The sequence below is a fragment of the Staurois parvus genome, unplaced genomic scaffold, assembly GCF_062004578.1.
Source record: "Staurois parvus isolate SC_StPar_1 unplaced genomic scaffold, SC_StPar_1.0 ptg000251l, whole genome shotgun sequence".
Lineage (NCBI taxonomy): Eukaryota > Metazoa > Chordata > Amphibia > Anura > Ranidae > Staurois > Staurois parvus.
In genome coordinates, this window is record NW_028318047.1 from 7,733,130 (window position 1) to 7,749,623 (window position 16,494).

A 16,494-nucleotide genomic window follows, 5' to 3' on the forward strand; every position below is an offset into this window, starting at 1 on the left:
TATAAATGACAAATTTTGGATGCCCAGTTTGCCTAGGAGAGGAATTGGGCTGGTTCTGCTCCCAGTACTCTTAGGGTAGCGGCTCAAAATGCTCCACATTAACTGAGGGAAGTAAATATGTCCTTACTATGGCTGTGCTGTTTGTATTTAGTGAGTTATTAAATATACTGAAGTTTTAGAGTGTTGGCTGATAGCAGGTCTATCAGGGAGGTATATTGGCCATTCTCGTCAGCTGAGCTATTTCTGACCGATATCTGTTAGTTCTCCAGATTGCTTAAGCTTTCGAGGGTGACAGTTTTTTTTTTTGTTTTTTTTTTAGGGTTTCCCAGACTGGAGTGTGGATTTGGCTAACAGGCATGAGAGGGCCTGTATCTGTCCTGGTCTGATACGAAGGCTCTGGCATCAGTTAACAGTTGTGTATTTTATTAACCGAAGGAAGTTGTGGGGTGGACGGGGGTCGAAGGGCACTGTTCTATGCCTTCTTATGATGAAATGGCACAGGAGACTGGTGGCGTGAATAAAATGGCTGGTACACACACAGCTATTTGTGTGCCCAGTATGCACAACTGTTACACCCCACACCCTTAAAATCCAAACCAGACCCCAAGGGCCCCATGCAGCTTTTTATTTCTTTTTCATTGCTGACATTTTTTTGCTTACATTCAGCTGTCAGTGGTGAAATCGACTGACAGCTGATCAGTCATTGGTTAAGGACACTGTGGCTGGTTTCCTGGCCCTCTCCTTAACAACCAGCTATCCTTCACACACAATTCGGATAGGTCGATTACATTTTCGTCCGATTCCAATCATTCTGAAAATTTGGAATACGTTAGAAAATGAATAAATTAAGCAAAACAAATTCTGAAACAAACCCACAAATTGAAATTAGTGACAATTCATCAGAAATGAAACACATTTTTCTGTTCTGCACATGTCTACGGTGTACAGAGCCTTGTGGCGTTTGTAACACAGGACAGTTGCTGTGATTGGCTACGTGTTCAGCGGGTCTCAGCCATAAATATACCTGCTGATGACAAATTCCCACTGTAGCCAGTGCAATTCAGCAGAGGTGCGAGCATGTCCGCCCCTAACCTGAAACAGGCTGAATGAATTGTATCAAAATGTAATTTAATCACAATCTCTGCAACCTCAATGTGACAAAAATACAATATTGTCAGCTAAACATTATATAGTGATTTCACAACACCACCCAATATAACAAAATTAGTGTAGTGCAGCACTATACTCTAATAGTAATCAATATATGCATAAATCAAATACAGATACTAATCTATGTGAAAATCAGTCAAAATTAAGATCTAAACGTCCAGTGCTCCCCAGTGGAATTGGTAATGTTTTTAAATTCACTCCTTCCTCCAGTGATTGGTGCACCACACACCAGGTGATAAATCTGCTCACTTTAAATATACTTAAACATATTCATCTGTATCATCCAAGTGGCACATTTCTTAAGCCAAATCCTCACTTCCAGAATGATCATACCTTCTGATTCCAAATGTGCTTGTATATCAAAGACAGAGTACATAGAACAGAAAGGCAAAGACATAGTGCTTTCCATTAAAAATAAAAGATTTAAATACCCCCCAATACACTGAGAACAATATAATAATATGCTTTGTAAAACCGGTCATCAGCCTCCTCATCCCTATGCCCTGAAGTGGCGGCAATGTGACATCATGGGCTCGGCTCCTCCTTCCTAGATGCACTGCACCCTGTGGTTGGGCTTCCTCAGTAGGTGGGAAGCTGACTAGCCCGAGCCCTTAAATATCTACTCAGCAAATCTCCAAAGCAACAATGTACACAATCAGTCCCCCAAGAACCGGAAGTGTGTTTGACATTCAGCTAACTTTATCTAGACCACAGAAGCACTACAAATCCCTGTTTTGTTTGTATCTTTTAGGTTCTTTTGCGGTACATGCCAAGGAAGTGATTAAAACTCTGTAATAATGTGCTTTCCTAGACAGAAAATCTGCACGTACAACTGCAGAAAACACATCCTAACAAAATATGCCTAAAACATGCACAAGCTGACTATTTAAGTGATAGGCATACACTAAAAGTTACCTTGGTTCTTTTTGGTAATGGAGTCTTCTCACAATTCCAGGATCTTCCTCCAGATTCCTGCACAAAAAAATGTGTTGCTTCTTTGTGTTTCAGAACCACACTCCTTGTCTGCCCACATGCCTGTTTGAAAGTCCCCCCTCCCCTTAACTTCCTGTACATCATATCCTCCTTTTGAGCTCATAAACTAGTCCGACTGGTTTATTTGCATATCAATAGGGGAGGCTTAGCTTCTAAAACAGTACATGGTTTCAAATATCTAAGCTATAAAAACCACCAAATCTCTATACTAACACAGTCCCTCATACCAATAGGAGACATATATACGGTACATCCCAACCTACTTAATTCTGTACAATGAATACTAAATAAAACTACAATATACCATATAATAAAACACCATACAGTATTTTAAAATACTTCCTGATACCACATATGCTTATAATGCATTGCTAAAATACATTTTGTAAATAATATGAATAGTAAAAACATAATTCTAATACAACATTCTTATTAAAAATATATAAAATTATACAGGTTTTATATAGTGCCAACAGTTTGTGCAGAGCTTTAAAATGTAAAGGGAGAAAGTACAATTACAATACAGTTCAGTACAGAGGGAATAGGAGGGCCCTGCTCATGCAGTTTTCCTTCTAAAGGAAGGGGGAGGTGGTACCAAAGGTGATAGGTGCAGGGGAAGATCTGATGGAGGTGACTCAAGTACAGTTTTTATAAAATACACAATGAATCCATATAAAAAGACAGTGAATAAATGTAAAAAAAGTTACAAATTACTAATGAAACATTTTAAATCAAAATCTATATTGAAGCCTCTAGGGGCCAAAACTTTAGACTCAAATCCAAAAGGATTTATGTTGACTCAAATATCTAATGTACACTGCTCAAAACAAAGGAACACTTTTTAGAGTATAGCATCAAGTCAAATAAACTACTGGGGTCTTGATTCAAGTAGCAGAGGGGGTTGTTAATCAGTTTGAGCTGCTTTGGTGTTAATGAAATTAACAGATGCACTAGGTGGGGAACAAGTCAACCCCCCCCAAAAAAAAAAAAGCATGAGGTGATACCTGGACCCTACAGAAGTTGCCCAGGCAGTCCAACGCCTCCAGGATGGAACATCAATACTTGCCATTGCCAGAAGGTTTGCTGTGTCTCCCAGCACAGTTGCGGAAGCATGGAGGAGATTCCAGGAGAAAGGAAGTTACTCTAGGAGTGCTGGATAGGGCCATAGAAGGTCCTTAACCCAGCAACAGGACCCGCATCTGCTCCTTTTGTGCAAGGAGGAATAGGATGAGCACTGCCAGAGCCCTACAAAATGATTTCCAGCAGGCCACTGGTGTGAAGGTCTGACCAAACAAACAGATTTCATGAGGGTGGCCTGGGGGCCCAATGTCCTCTAGTGTGCCCTGTGCTCACTGCCTGGCACCATAAAGCTCAATTGGCATTTGCTATTGAACGCCAGAATTGGCAGGTCCACCACTGGTGCCCTGTGCTTTTCACAGATGAGAGCAGGTTCACCCAGAGCACTTGTCACAGACGTGAAAGGGTCTGGAGGAGCCATGGAGAACGTTATGCTGCCTGTAAGATTGTTCAAAATGACCGTTTTGGTGGTGGTTCAATGATGCTCTGGGGAGGGAATATCCATGAAGGGACACACAGACCTCTACAGGCTAGACAATGGCACCCTGACTGCCATTAGGTATCTAGATGAAATCCTTGAACCCATTTGTGATGATCGCGGCACCAGACCCCAGCCCTTCTCTCCAAACTTGTGACCAAAGGACTAGCCAATCTAAAATCGCGATGTCATGTGCGTAACAATGCCACGCCCAGCTGCACAAATATTTTCCAGCTCACTGGACCACAATCTATGTACCAGCAGCCTGGGAGCAATTGTTACTGGGTCAGGTAATTATGCAATTAACCCTTCACACTGCCACCACCTCCTTTTTATACAGAGAAAGAGGAAACTCTGCAATATCAGCAATAACTTTATGATGGTTGAAATAATGGTCTGTATACCACTGTCACCGCAGGCAGGTTATACAGAGGGTTAAACACACACACAGTAGCGCTCTTAAGCGGCAGGAATTCATAATTTGCATTAAAAAGCTTTAGAAACCGTTCAACACTTTCAGAAAGTAAGATTTATTACTAAAAGGTCAAAAGGGTGCAATAAAAATATTTACAGAAACAGATGTAGCCTATATATATATATATATATATATATATATATATATATATATATATATATATAAATATACAGAGAACAACAGCACAGCAAAGAGATAACAGAAAGGAATTTAGAGGGTTAAAGTACTTGCCAGTCAGCCTTGGTTTAAGCAGCTTCAAGTTTCATAAGCCAAAAGAATTTTTCTTGTCTCTCACTGTCAGTTTCGATGTTAAAACAGGAGACCTTCTTTTCTCTCCCTTAACTCAGCTTAGCTTTTCTAGTATCCCCACCGGGTACCTGCCTGGAGCAGTAAACCAATCGTCTCCTTTTGGGGAGGGAGGTGTAGGTGGAGCCCTAAGTTATGACTAGAAACTCTCATAGCTGCTATTATGATTCATAACTCATTCTCGGGGCATTTGGCAGCCTGGGCATTAGTATATTAATACTCAGCAGCATCTGCGGAATGGCTAGAGATGAAACATGTCATATACACTTGAATGGTTCAGGAGACATACTTTCCTGCCCATATATATATATATATATATATATATATATCAGCAAGGGAATGTAATATACCAAACGAGTTGTATTAACTTAACCATTCTGGCGATATGCCTGTTTTTTATGTAAGTCTCTCATATTCCAAGATATGAAATCATAGGGGAAAATGGATGTTGAATGTGGTGTCTTGTTTTATGCCTTCTCTGGAATGTCTTTGAACTCCCGTGAAGGACTTGGTTTACGCTTTTACGATATCCCAGATTGCACAGCTACCAGACGAGGACACCTAGCTGGTGAGCTTTTATAGCCAGGACGCCCTCCCACTGGGTTTCGATGCCTTTTTGAACTCTGCATCAAACAAGCCACATGTCACTCAACAGAGAGTGAGGGGGATGAGGAAAGAGGGAGAGAGAGAGATAATTGTACAAGATGGACGGTCCTTTGCCAAAATGGAGGTTCGTATCCATCTCTGTGTGCACGCTTGCTACACCATTGTCAGACCCTACTCTGTGCAATGGGACTTGGGTTCCTCCCGATGCAGGAAAATGCCCAGCCTCATGTGGCGAGAGTATGCAGGCAGTTCCTTGAGGATGAAGGAATTTATACCATTGAATGGCTCCCAAGCTCTCCTGTCCTAAAGCCAATAGATCATGTTTCGGTCCATCCGACAACAGGTTGCAGCTCAGACTGTCCAGCAGCTCAGTGATGCCCTGGTCCAGATCTGGGAAGAAATACCCCAGGACACCATCCGTCATCTCATTAGGAGCATGCCCCGATGTGGTCAGGCATGCATACAGGCACGTGGGGACAATACAAACTACTGAGTACCATTTTGAGTTGCTGCAATGAAATTTCCGCAAAATGGACAAGCCTGCTGCATCATTTTTTCACTTTGATTTTCGGTGTGTCTTTGAATTCAGTCCTCTGTAGGTTGATAATTTTCATTTCCATTAAATGATGGGGCATCCTTACATCCTAACACATTACCCAGTCCATATCAGTATAGATATCCAGCATGATATTTTTCCCCATTGAGATCTGATGTATTTTAAAGTGTTCCTTTAATGTTTTTGAGTAGTGTATGTTACAGGGGGGATAAACAAAGTCAGCTGTGTTAATGATCGTGACAGACTGTATCATATACAGTATGTACTTTTTTTATTTGAGTCATAGTTATGCTTTAATAAGACTGTTATAGGGGACTCAGAAAAATAAAAACTGCTGTGTTGATGCAAGTGATAGACTGCATCAATTGTTTCAATTCAAATTTATTTTGCCCATGGTTTCATTCTAGGCTTCATCAAAACTGTTGATGTTTGCTAAAAGAGTTTCAAAAGCTTGCTGTACATGTTGCTTTTATGCACGCTAAAGCTGTGAACAAAGCATTAGGCTAAGTTCAGATCTTTGCAGGTCCTGTGCACTGCATTTTCATGGGTACTGTAGCCCATTGGGTTTCATGCACCAAAAAAAAGTGCCACGTTTTCTGATATGTGAGGGTACCATTAACCCTTTCCTGCCGACCGCCTCCTGGCTTTTTAGGACTTCTAAAATCTAAAAGCCAGAAAAGGGGGGGGCGGGCATTTGGGTCATATTACTGCTGTGATTGGCTGTCACAGTGGTCATATGATATCAGCTCCTAATAGCATGTATGCTTCGGGAGCTTACCGGTCCCTGCCAGCTACTGTGCCGGGAGCGTGCAGGGAGCGCACTCTCAGTATAGTAAGCTGTTTACACAGGGCTATATATATGCTGTCACTTGGTCATAAATGTGCAGAGGTTTAAGAATTTGTGCCGCCCAAAGCATCTGCAAAAGAGCAGCACAATTTGCTTGTAGTTGCCTGCAGGTCGGATGAAGATGTGCATTCCCGGTCTGTACAAGATGTGAACCTAGCCTGGAAGAGCTTACCAAAGATGCAGCTCATATTACAAGACTATTATTATTATAAGAATATTATTATTATAAGGCGTAAGTGGTTAGCACTTACGCCTACCAGCACTAGGTTCGTCAGTTTGAATCCCAACCACAGCACTACCTGCCTGGAATTTGCATGTTGTTCCTGTGCCTGCTTGCGTACTCCAGTTTCCTCCCACACTCCAAAAACATGCCAGTAGTTTAATTGGGTTCTGTTTAAATTAGCCCTAGTATGTGTATGTATGAATGTGAATTAGGGACCATAGATTGTAAGCTCCTTAAGGGCAGGGACTGATATGAATGTACAATATATATCTACATAACATTGACAGAGCTCTATATGTACTAGTAATAAAATAAATAAATAAGACTTCCCTAAAATATGAAGCTCATTGCAGTTTCCCAGGCTCATTCTATACACCAATAGTACCTCACAGTGACATTTCAACTTAACAGTTTTAGAAAATTATAGTTTCTGTAGACAGAACTAGAAACTTAATTTTTGATAAATGTATTTTAACCTCTTCACGCTGGCCGCACGCAAATGTGAGGCCTCTCTGCATCTGGACCTAGACACCGAATGGCCACACATTTGCATTCTATTAAAAAAAGAACATACGTGCTGAGGAGGTGCACACCCTGCGCGCTCCCAGCACACGCCTGGTACTCACGGAAAGGTCCCGATCTCCTCTTTTGATCTGGACCTTTCCCGATCATGTCATGGCGGTCACATGACCCTAAACCCCACCCCGCCTCCCGGCTTCTGAAACCCTTAAAGGGCCAAAAGGGGTGGTACGAAGGGGTTAAAATGGTTTGCACAGCACTTGTTCTGGAGTTATCCCTCATTCAGTTTTTTTTTTTTTTTGGAAATAGAGACTACAGTATAAAACAGAATTATATATAGGAAAAAGGATATAATTTCATTACATTCTGCATAGCAAATAAAGATGTTCAGCAGAATAGAATAATATACGTTTGATTATCATTTACCATTACCTCAAAGCAACAGAACAAAGTTTATGCAGTAATCAGAGCAAGTGCATATCAAATTATATCGTGAATATACAAATAATAAAATAAGAGTGAGAAAGATAAAGATGGAGTTGTACTTTCGAATCAGGTGATTAGAGTTGTGTAAAGTATATAACCGTCTGCATTGTTCACAATAAAATAAACATTCTATAGTAAAGTACCTATGGTTTATTTAATATTTTACCCAAGTGCTTGCAGTTTAGAACTTTCAATGCTGCTGACTTCTGCTCTGTCAGTACTGCTTCCATGAACTTCAGTCGTTACAAGAAAAAGATAAGAGGTGAACAGTGCCGTGTTGAGTAGTATGTTAGTTTGGATAAAGAGGGAGGAAGGAGGAGCAAGGATGTGCCTTGCAGTCCTAGGCTATGGAGCTGTGTGTTGCTATTTATGCACACAGCGTCGGGAGAAGCTCTGGATCCTCCATGCAAGGGTGGCTCCTTAGGACACTGCAAGAGAAAGGAGCCTCCCCGAAACAGGAAACCTGGAACAACAATAATGGCAGGAGCCTAAACTGGAAATTAGGCAGGAAATTAATCATTAAGAAGCTGTGTACTTAAATGATTAAATCTGCTGCTGAAAGTGCTTAAAAAATGAGGGTTTTATATCAATTTAACACAAGATGGTCTTTTGTACTCTGGAAAGCGCTGTGCAATGTACTCCTTTTGAAAAGTTTTCCAGTGAAATGTTTGCTCCCCTGTCAACAAGTATTGCTGCCAAGTAAAGATAGAAGGAAACTGTATGCTGCCATTGAGAGATGCCAAACAAGGAAATGTAAGACAGGTTTCTGGGTACTTCCGTTGCAGCATTCAGATGGAACTTAACAAGCAATAAAGACTCAAGAGGGTGAGTGTGAAGCATGCAAGAATTTCAATGTAAAAATACAAAAGGTGCTATTTCTTGATTTTGCTGGTGTTGGGCAAAATCTCTTATGTTTTGGCTAATGCAAGTGCTCAGCAAAAGACCACTAAACTACCTAACAGATAATTGATAATGACAGTTATGAATATAGGAAATCTTTCACATGTAAACTTTGGCAACACTGAGCAAAAAGTTTTTATTTTTTTCAGTGTGTTATTGTCCAAAAAAACCAGGGCAATACAGTTATTAGCTGTACTGTAAAAGAGACGCCACCTTCGAAACAAACTGTAGAACAGGTCTTAGAGCTGGAGTCTGAGTATATGGTGTATATTCAAGACAAAACAGGACCAGCAATAGGCAGTGACATGACAAAGAATAAAAAGTAATAGGACTGATTAATTGCTTAGATCTTGCAGGTTAAATCTGTATTAAACCCAAAAACAAACATGTAATACACTATATTGCCAAGAGTATTTACATGCACATGAACTTTAATGGCATCCCGGTCTTAGTCCGTAGGGTTCAATATTGAGTTGGCCCACCCTTTGCAGCTATAACAGCTTCAACTCTTCTGGTAAGGCTGTCCACAAGGTTTAGGAGTGTGTCTATGGGAATGTTTGACCGTTCTTCCAGAAGCGCATTTGTGGGGTCAGGCACTGATGCCGGACGAGAAGGCCTGCCTTGCAGTCTCTGCTCTAATTCATTCCAAGGTGCTCTATTGGGTTGAGGTCTGGACTCAATGCAGGCCAGTCAAGTTCCTCCACCCCAAACTCGCTCATCCATGCCTTTATGGACCTTGCTTTGTGCACTGGTGCGCAGTCATGTTGGAACAGGAAGGGTCCATCCCCATACTGTTCCCACAAAGTTGGGAGCATGAAATTGTCCAAAATGTCTTGGTATGCTGACGCCTTAAGGGTTCCCTTCACTGGAACTTAGGGGCCAAGCCCAACCCCTGAAAAACAACCCCACACCATAATCCCTTCTCCACCAAACTTTACACTTGGCACAATGCAGTCAGGCAAGTACCGTTCTCCTGGTAACTGTCAAACCCAGACATGTCCATCGGATTGCCAGACAGAGAAGCGTGATTCATTGCTCCAATGAACACATCCCCGCTGCTCTAGAGTCCAGTGGTGGCAAGCTTTACACCACTGCATCCAACCCTTTGCATTACACTTGGTGATGTAAGGCTTGGATGCAGCTGCTCGGCCATGGAAACCCATTCCATGACACTCTCTGTGCACGGTTGTGCTAATTTGAAGCCCACATGAAGTTTGGAGGTCTTTAACTATTAACTGCAGCCAGTTGGTGGCTTCTGCGCACTGTGCGCTTCAGCATGCGCTGACCCTGCTCTGTCATTTTACGTGGCCCACCACTTCATGGCTGAGTTGCTGCTGTTTCCAGTTGCTACCACTTTGTTATAATACCACTAACAGTTGGCTGTGGACTTATTGAACAGGTAGCAACCTATCACGGTACAATGCTTGATTTCACTGAGCTCCTGAGAGCGACCCATTCTTTCACAAATGTTTGTAGAAACAGTCTGCATACCTGGGTGCTTGATTTTTTACACTTGTGGCCATGGAGATGATTGGAACACCTGAATCCAATGGAGGGGTGTCCCAATACTTTTGGCAATATAGTGTATATTACAGCTCACCAGTCATTAGATGTGCTGGCTGTATTAGTTTTCTGTTTTCAGGCTTTTTCTTTTTTTCACCTGGTAATCTAGCCAGTAACACACCTCCTGTAGTAGAGTGCACCCACTCTGGATAAAGGGGCAAATTTGAACAGTAACATTGTCAATATGGGCGGGGGGAGTGTTAAACGTATTTGTAAATTTAGATACACTAACAAATTGAAGCTAAACTGCAGCTCACACTTTATAAGCAGTTGCAGCATACATTTTTTTTCCTTTTGGGATAAAGGTTTTGCATAATTTAATAAAAGCTGGTCATTGTAATCACCCCTGCCACTGTTAAATGGTTTGTCTCACCATTATAACTATCACAGCTACAAGAGAGCTTATTCTTTTGAAAAACAACAAATTTATTGACCAAATCACCATTTAAAAATAGCCTAAAAAAATAAAACTACTTCAACCATCATATCTAAGAATTGGTAAGCTGCGATATAATAAATGTTTACTTTTGGGTTTAATACTGCTTTAAATATAGAATAAAGAAACCATTAAGTCAGTTTACCAAAATCAAATTTATACTGACAGTATGTTCGCAGTTTAATTAAACTTCTTCCACCGGCAATAATTGATGCTTAGATGCTGAGACCAAATTTAGCAGAGTACACCTTCCTAGTTCTCTGCTGCAATGTTAACATTATCATAGCATAGCTCATATTGCATTCATGAAGTGATTACAAGGGTGTAACAGGGCTTGTAAATGGAGCCCGCTCTGTTTCTTCCCTTCCAGAATAACAACCCACCTGCTTAAGGTTTTAACCCTGCACCATCTTGTGCCCCTCTTCATGCCAGAGGCCTCCTCATGACCTCCTTTGCCATTAACATTCATATATTCATTAAGATTGGAATGTCCACACGAAGAGTTTGTATGGGCCCACAGCTGTCACATGATACATGGGGCCAATCACAGCACCCTGTACCATGTGACCAGCTCCAGCCAATCACAGATTACTATCTTGAGCTGTCAAAAACCTAACTCATTCATGACCGTTCCTGACTGAGTTAGGTTTGTGACAGCAAGCTTTGCATTGCAGGAGAAATTATCTTTATTTCTCCTGCAAAGCAGTGTAAAAAAGAAAAAAAATCCCTGATCACCCCCCACAGTTGTACCATGTTACTATGGTAACATTATACTATTCTGATAAAAAAATATATTAAAAAAATGTTAATAAAAAATACCATATTGAGCAGTTTGTGGGCGAATACTCTTACATCACTTCCTATTTCAGAGTGTGAACGCACCTGTGCCCCCCCCCCCCCCGCTGCCCCTCCAGTCGGTCCAAAATGAAGGACACTAAATTTTAAATACACACATTAGATTAGCACATATAACCCTCCCATCCAGGGTCAGCTAGCATTAGATTGCCCGAACACCATCGCACTCATGCTATAGGTTGCTGATCACCCCCATTACTATCAAATATATTGATCATGAACAGAACAATACTAGTGCCTCCTTTCTATAGTGTCCCCAAAAACGCAGAGTTAGCAGGATTGGCCCTGTTCACTGCTAGCACTTGTGTTTTGCCCCTCCGCTGTTTTTCACTGAAGATTTGTACCAATTGATTGTGAGCCAAGGCAATTTATACACACAATAATACATGGCCACCCACCCAAATTCAGCTCTTGCCAGACAATTCACATGGAAACCTATAACAGTTTCTAAATGTAAAACTTTTTTGGGACTTACATTTAACATGGGCATTACAAAAAAGAATGAATTGCGGTCATATTGGTTCACAGACCCGATTTATCTTATGCCCATGTTCTCTGCTGTTACATATATGCCCAGCAAGGACCAGCAATGTACTGGTATGTCGCTAGACTTTGAGTGGTTATACCGGGATGATGCCTGCAGCTTCAGGCATCATCACGGTATTGTTGTTTTCAGCTGGCGGTTGGATTTCATGTAAAAGCAATCCTAGTGCCACTTAGCTGCTGAATCATTTTTACAGGCAGCAGAAAGGGACATTTCCCCCCCTCCTGCAACCTTCCACTGTTTTCTTGGGCTCTCCTGTCCCACAGGAGAATCCGAGAATGCAGTTGGCAGTTCCGCAGGCTGACTACAGTATAGCCAGAGACCAAAATGGCTCCAATCATATCTATGGTCTAAGAGACCGAAAGCTATGAGCATTTAATAATTTCCGCCATTTGTAAATTGGGAAAGCATCTGATCACACTGATCTTGGTGAGATCAGATGATGTAAAGGCAGAGGAGATATCTAGAGTCTAATAGACCCCAGATTACTCATAAAAGAATAATTGTCAATGTCTATTGCAATCACAGGTGATATTTACATTCCCTGTGATAGCAATAAAAGTGATATAAGAAAAAAAAAATTTATTAAAAAAATCAAAATAACTAAAAAAAAGCAGCTTCACCCCGCCGCGAACGCGAGCACCTGTGTGCGCAAGCATTGACCATGTGCCAGTATGTAAACAGTGGTTGCACCATGTATGTGAGGTATTGCCACGATCAGATCGAGGGCAGTAATTCTAGCACTGAACCTCCTGTGTAAATATAAATTGGTGACCTGCAAAGGCTTTTAAAGCATCGCCTATCGATTAAAAATGTATGTACTTTGTCGCCATTGCACGTGCATGCGCAATTTTAAAGCATGTCATGTTTGGTATCTATTTACTCAGCATAACATCATCTTTTAGATTTTATCAAACAATTGGGCAATATATTGTGGTTTTGTGCATTAGAATTCTAAAAAGTGTATTTTTCCCAAAATATGTGCATTTGAAAAATCGCTGCGCAAATACTGTGTGAAGTAAAACATTTCAACACCCACCGTTTTATTCTCCAGGTCCTCTGCTTTAAAAAAATATATAATGTTTGGTAAAGTAATTTTCTAGCAAAAAAAAAAGGCAGTTTTTTCATGTGAACAAAAAGTGTCAGAAATGACTTGGTCTTCAAGAGTGGGTGATGTGTGGCATAAGCTTCTAATGTTGGCCCTGAAATGCCAGGATAGCAGCAGCAACCCCTCCAAGTGACCCCTTTTTCGAAAATAGACACTCCAAGGTATTTGCTAAGAGGCATGGTGAGTGTTTTGCACATCTCATTTGTTTCCACATGTTTTCGGAAAATGAAGAAAGAAAGCAAAAATTTATTTTTTCTTTTTTAAAACTCTGTGACAAAAATGATATCTGTAAAATACTCACCATGCCTCTTATCACATTCCTTCGGGTGTCTACCTTCCAAAAAGGGGCCATTTGGGGGGGGGGGGGGGGGGGGGGGTTTGTACTATCCTGGCACTTTAGGGCCTCCAAAACTGTGATAGGTAGTGGGGTAGTGATCTGAGTAAATAAGCCCTTTGAAAGCCTGGAGGTGGTCATTTGGGGCCTTTAAGTAGCTAGGCTGCCAAATGTGGTATCCCCATACTCAGGAGAAGTAGGAGAATGTGTTTTGGGCAGTGGTGTATTTTGGTTTTGTGCTGCCCTAGGCAAAACCAAAATCGGGCACCCCCCCTATCTAAATTCATCTCAGCCCTTCCTGTTTAAGATCCACCCCTTCATCTGTAAACTCCACCCTTCCTCTTTTGGCTCCACCTTTTCCTATTAGAGCTCCACCTCTTATTTTATTCCATTATCTGTGTCATTTGGAGGAATAATGCCCCATCAGTGGTGTCAGTGGAAGGAATAGTGCCCCATCAATGGTGTCAGTGGGAGGAATAGTGCCCCATCATTGGTATCAGTGGGAGGAATAGAGCCCCATCAGTGGTGTAAGTGTGGGAGGAATAGTGCCCCATAATTGGTGTCAGTGGGAGGAATAGTGTCCCATCATTGGTGTCAGTGGGAGGACTAGTGTCCCAATCACTGGTGAGGAGGCGGAGCTTGGAGAGGGAGGCTGCCCAGTAATCCTTTGGGTGTGGCCAGATGAGAGGGGCAGCATGTCATTCCGCCCACATTGCGATCCAAGGAAAAGAAGACACTGAACTGGACAACCTCTCTAAAACTCCTGCAGCAGTGCCTTGTGGACCGGATCGAAGTGGGACACTGAGTCGCAGACACAGGTAAGACACAGCAGCCCCTGTCCTAAGCGTCCCTTCCAAAGGGGGGGTGGCGCTTTCCCCCTGAAAAGTGCTGCCCTAGGCAAAAGCCTCGTTTGCCTCACGTCAAATACGCCCCTGGTTTTGGGGTGTTATTCCACATATACCCATGGCATGCATGAGCAATATATCATTTAAGTGACAACTTTGTGTAAGAAAAAAAAAATTGTCATTTTTGAAAAATTTGTGGCAAAAAATAAAATGCTCCAGGGATTCAACATCCCTCTCTGTAAAATCCTTGGGGTGTCTACTTTCTAAAAAGGGGTCACTTGGCGGGGTTTGTACTGCCCTGGTATTTTAGCACCTCAAGAAAGTAAAAGCTGTGGAAATTCCAATATATACAGTTTCAAGAAAAAGTATGTGAACCCCTTGGGATTACGTGGAGTTTTGCATGAATTGGGCATAAAATGTGCTCTGGACGTCAGCTAAGTCACAACAATAGAAGAACACAGTCTGCTGAACATAATACTACACAAACATTAGATGTTGCCATGGTTTAATTGCACATAACATGTAAACATTCACAGTGCAGGAAGGAAAAGGTATGTGAGACCCTAGCTTAATGACTTCTCCCAGAGATAATTGGAGCCAGGAGTGAGCCAACCTTGACTCCAATCAGTGTGATGATATTGGATGTGTTGCTGACAGCTGTCCTGCCCTTAAAAAACACACACCTGTTTTGGGTTTACTGGTTTCAAGAAGCACTGTCTGATGTGAACCATGCCTCGCAGAAAACAGCTCTCAGAAGACCTACGATCAAGAATTGTTGACTTGCATGATGCTGGAAAGGGTTACAAAAGTATCTCCAAAAGCCTTGATGTTCATGTGTCCACGGTAAGACAGACTGTCTACAAATGGAGAAAGTTTAGCACTGTTGCTACTCTCCCAAGGCGTGGTCGTCCTGTAAAAATGACTGCAAGAGCACAGCGCAGAATGCTGCATGAGGTAAAGAAGAATCCCAGAGTGTCAGCTAAAGACCTACAGAAATCTCTGGCACATGCTAACATTTTTGTTGACACATCTACAATAAGGAAAACATTAAACAAGAATGGAGTACATGGGAGGACACCACGGAGGAAGCCATTGCTGTCCAAAAAGAATATTGCAGCACGTTTGAAGTTTGTAAAAGAGCACCTGGTGTTCCACAGCACTACTGGCAAAATATACTGTGGACAGATGAAACCAAGATTGAGTTGTTTGGGAAGAACACACAACACTATGTGTGGAGAGAAAAAAGCACAGCACACCAACATCAAAACCTCATCCCCACTGTAAAACATGGCGGAGGGAGCATCATGGTTTGGGGCTGCTTTGCTGCCTCAGGGCCTAGACGGATTGTTGTCATTGATGGGAAAATGAATTCCAGAGTTTAAAGACATTTTGCAGGAAAACGTACGACCATCTGTCCGCCAACTGAAGCTCCGCAGAGGATGGGTGATGCAACAGGACAATGACCCAAAGCATACAAGTCATTCAACAAAACAATGGCTGCAACAGCACAGAATACGCCTTCTGGAGTGGCCCAGTCAGAGTCCTGACCTCAACCCGATTGAAATGCTGTGGCATGACCTTAAGAGAGCGATTCACACCAGACATCCCAAGAATATTGCTACACTGAAACAGTTTTGTGAACAGGAGTGGTCCAAAATTACTCCAGATCGTTGTGCAGGTCTGATCTGCAACTACAGGAAACGTTTGGTTGAGGTTATTGCTGCCAAAGGAGGGTCAACCAGTTAAGTCCAAAGGTTCACATACTTTTTCCTCCCTGCACTGTGAAAGTTTACATGTTATGTGCAATTAAACCATGGCAACATCTAATGTTTGTGTAGTATTATGTTCAGCAGACTGTTCTTCTATTGTTGTGACTTACAGTTGTGGCCAAAATTATTCAACCCCCAATGCTGTAAAGGGGTTTAGGGACTATAGTGTACATTTGGAATTGTATTCAGAATCAAATCCTACAAGGACGTTGTAACTACCCAAATGCAACTAAAATGACATCAATTGTTTATGTAATACAGTAGTAAATGGTTCTTATGTGGTTTCTTCATTGCCACAATTATTCAACCCCTTAAAGACTACCACTCTGAAGAACAGAGGTTCATACAGGTGCTTTCCATCAGGTATTGAAAACACCTGTGGATGTCACCGAGCAGCAATCAAG

At 41.8% G+C, this 16,494-nt stretch overlaps 1 protein-coding gene across 1 annotated transcript in view; it reads left to right on the forward strand.

Annotated features, from left to right (window-relative positions):
• The window catches only part of PCNT (pericentrin), a 184,941-nt gene extending 177,063 nt beyond the window's left edge, over window positions 1-7,878 (forward strand). The window contains exon 50 of the mRNA XM_089680884.1: window positions 320-7,878. Coding sequence (XP_089537010.1) covers window positions 320-351 — 32 coding nt within the window. The 3' untranslated portion in view covers window positions 352-7,878. The remainder of the gene's footprint in view (window positions 1-319) is intronic.
• The last annotated feature ends 8,616 nt before the right edge of the window (window positions 7,879-16,494 follow it).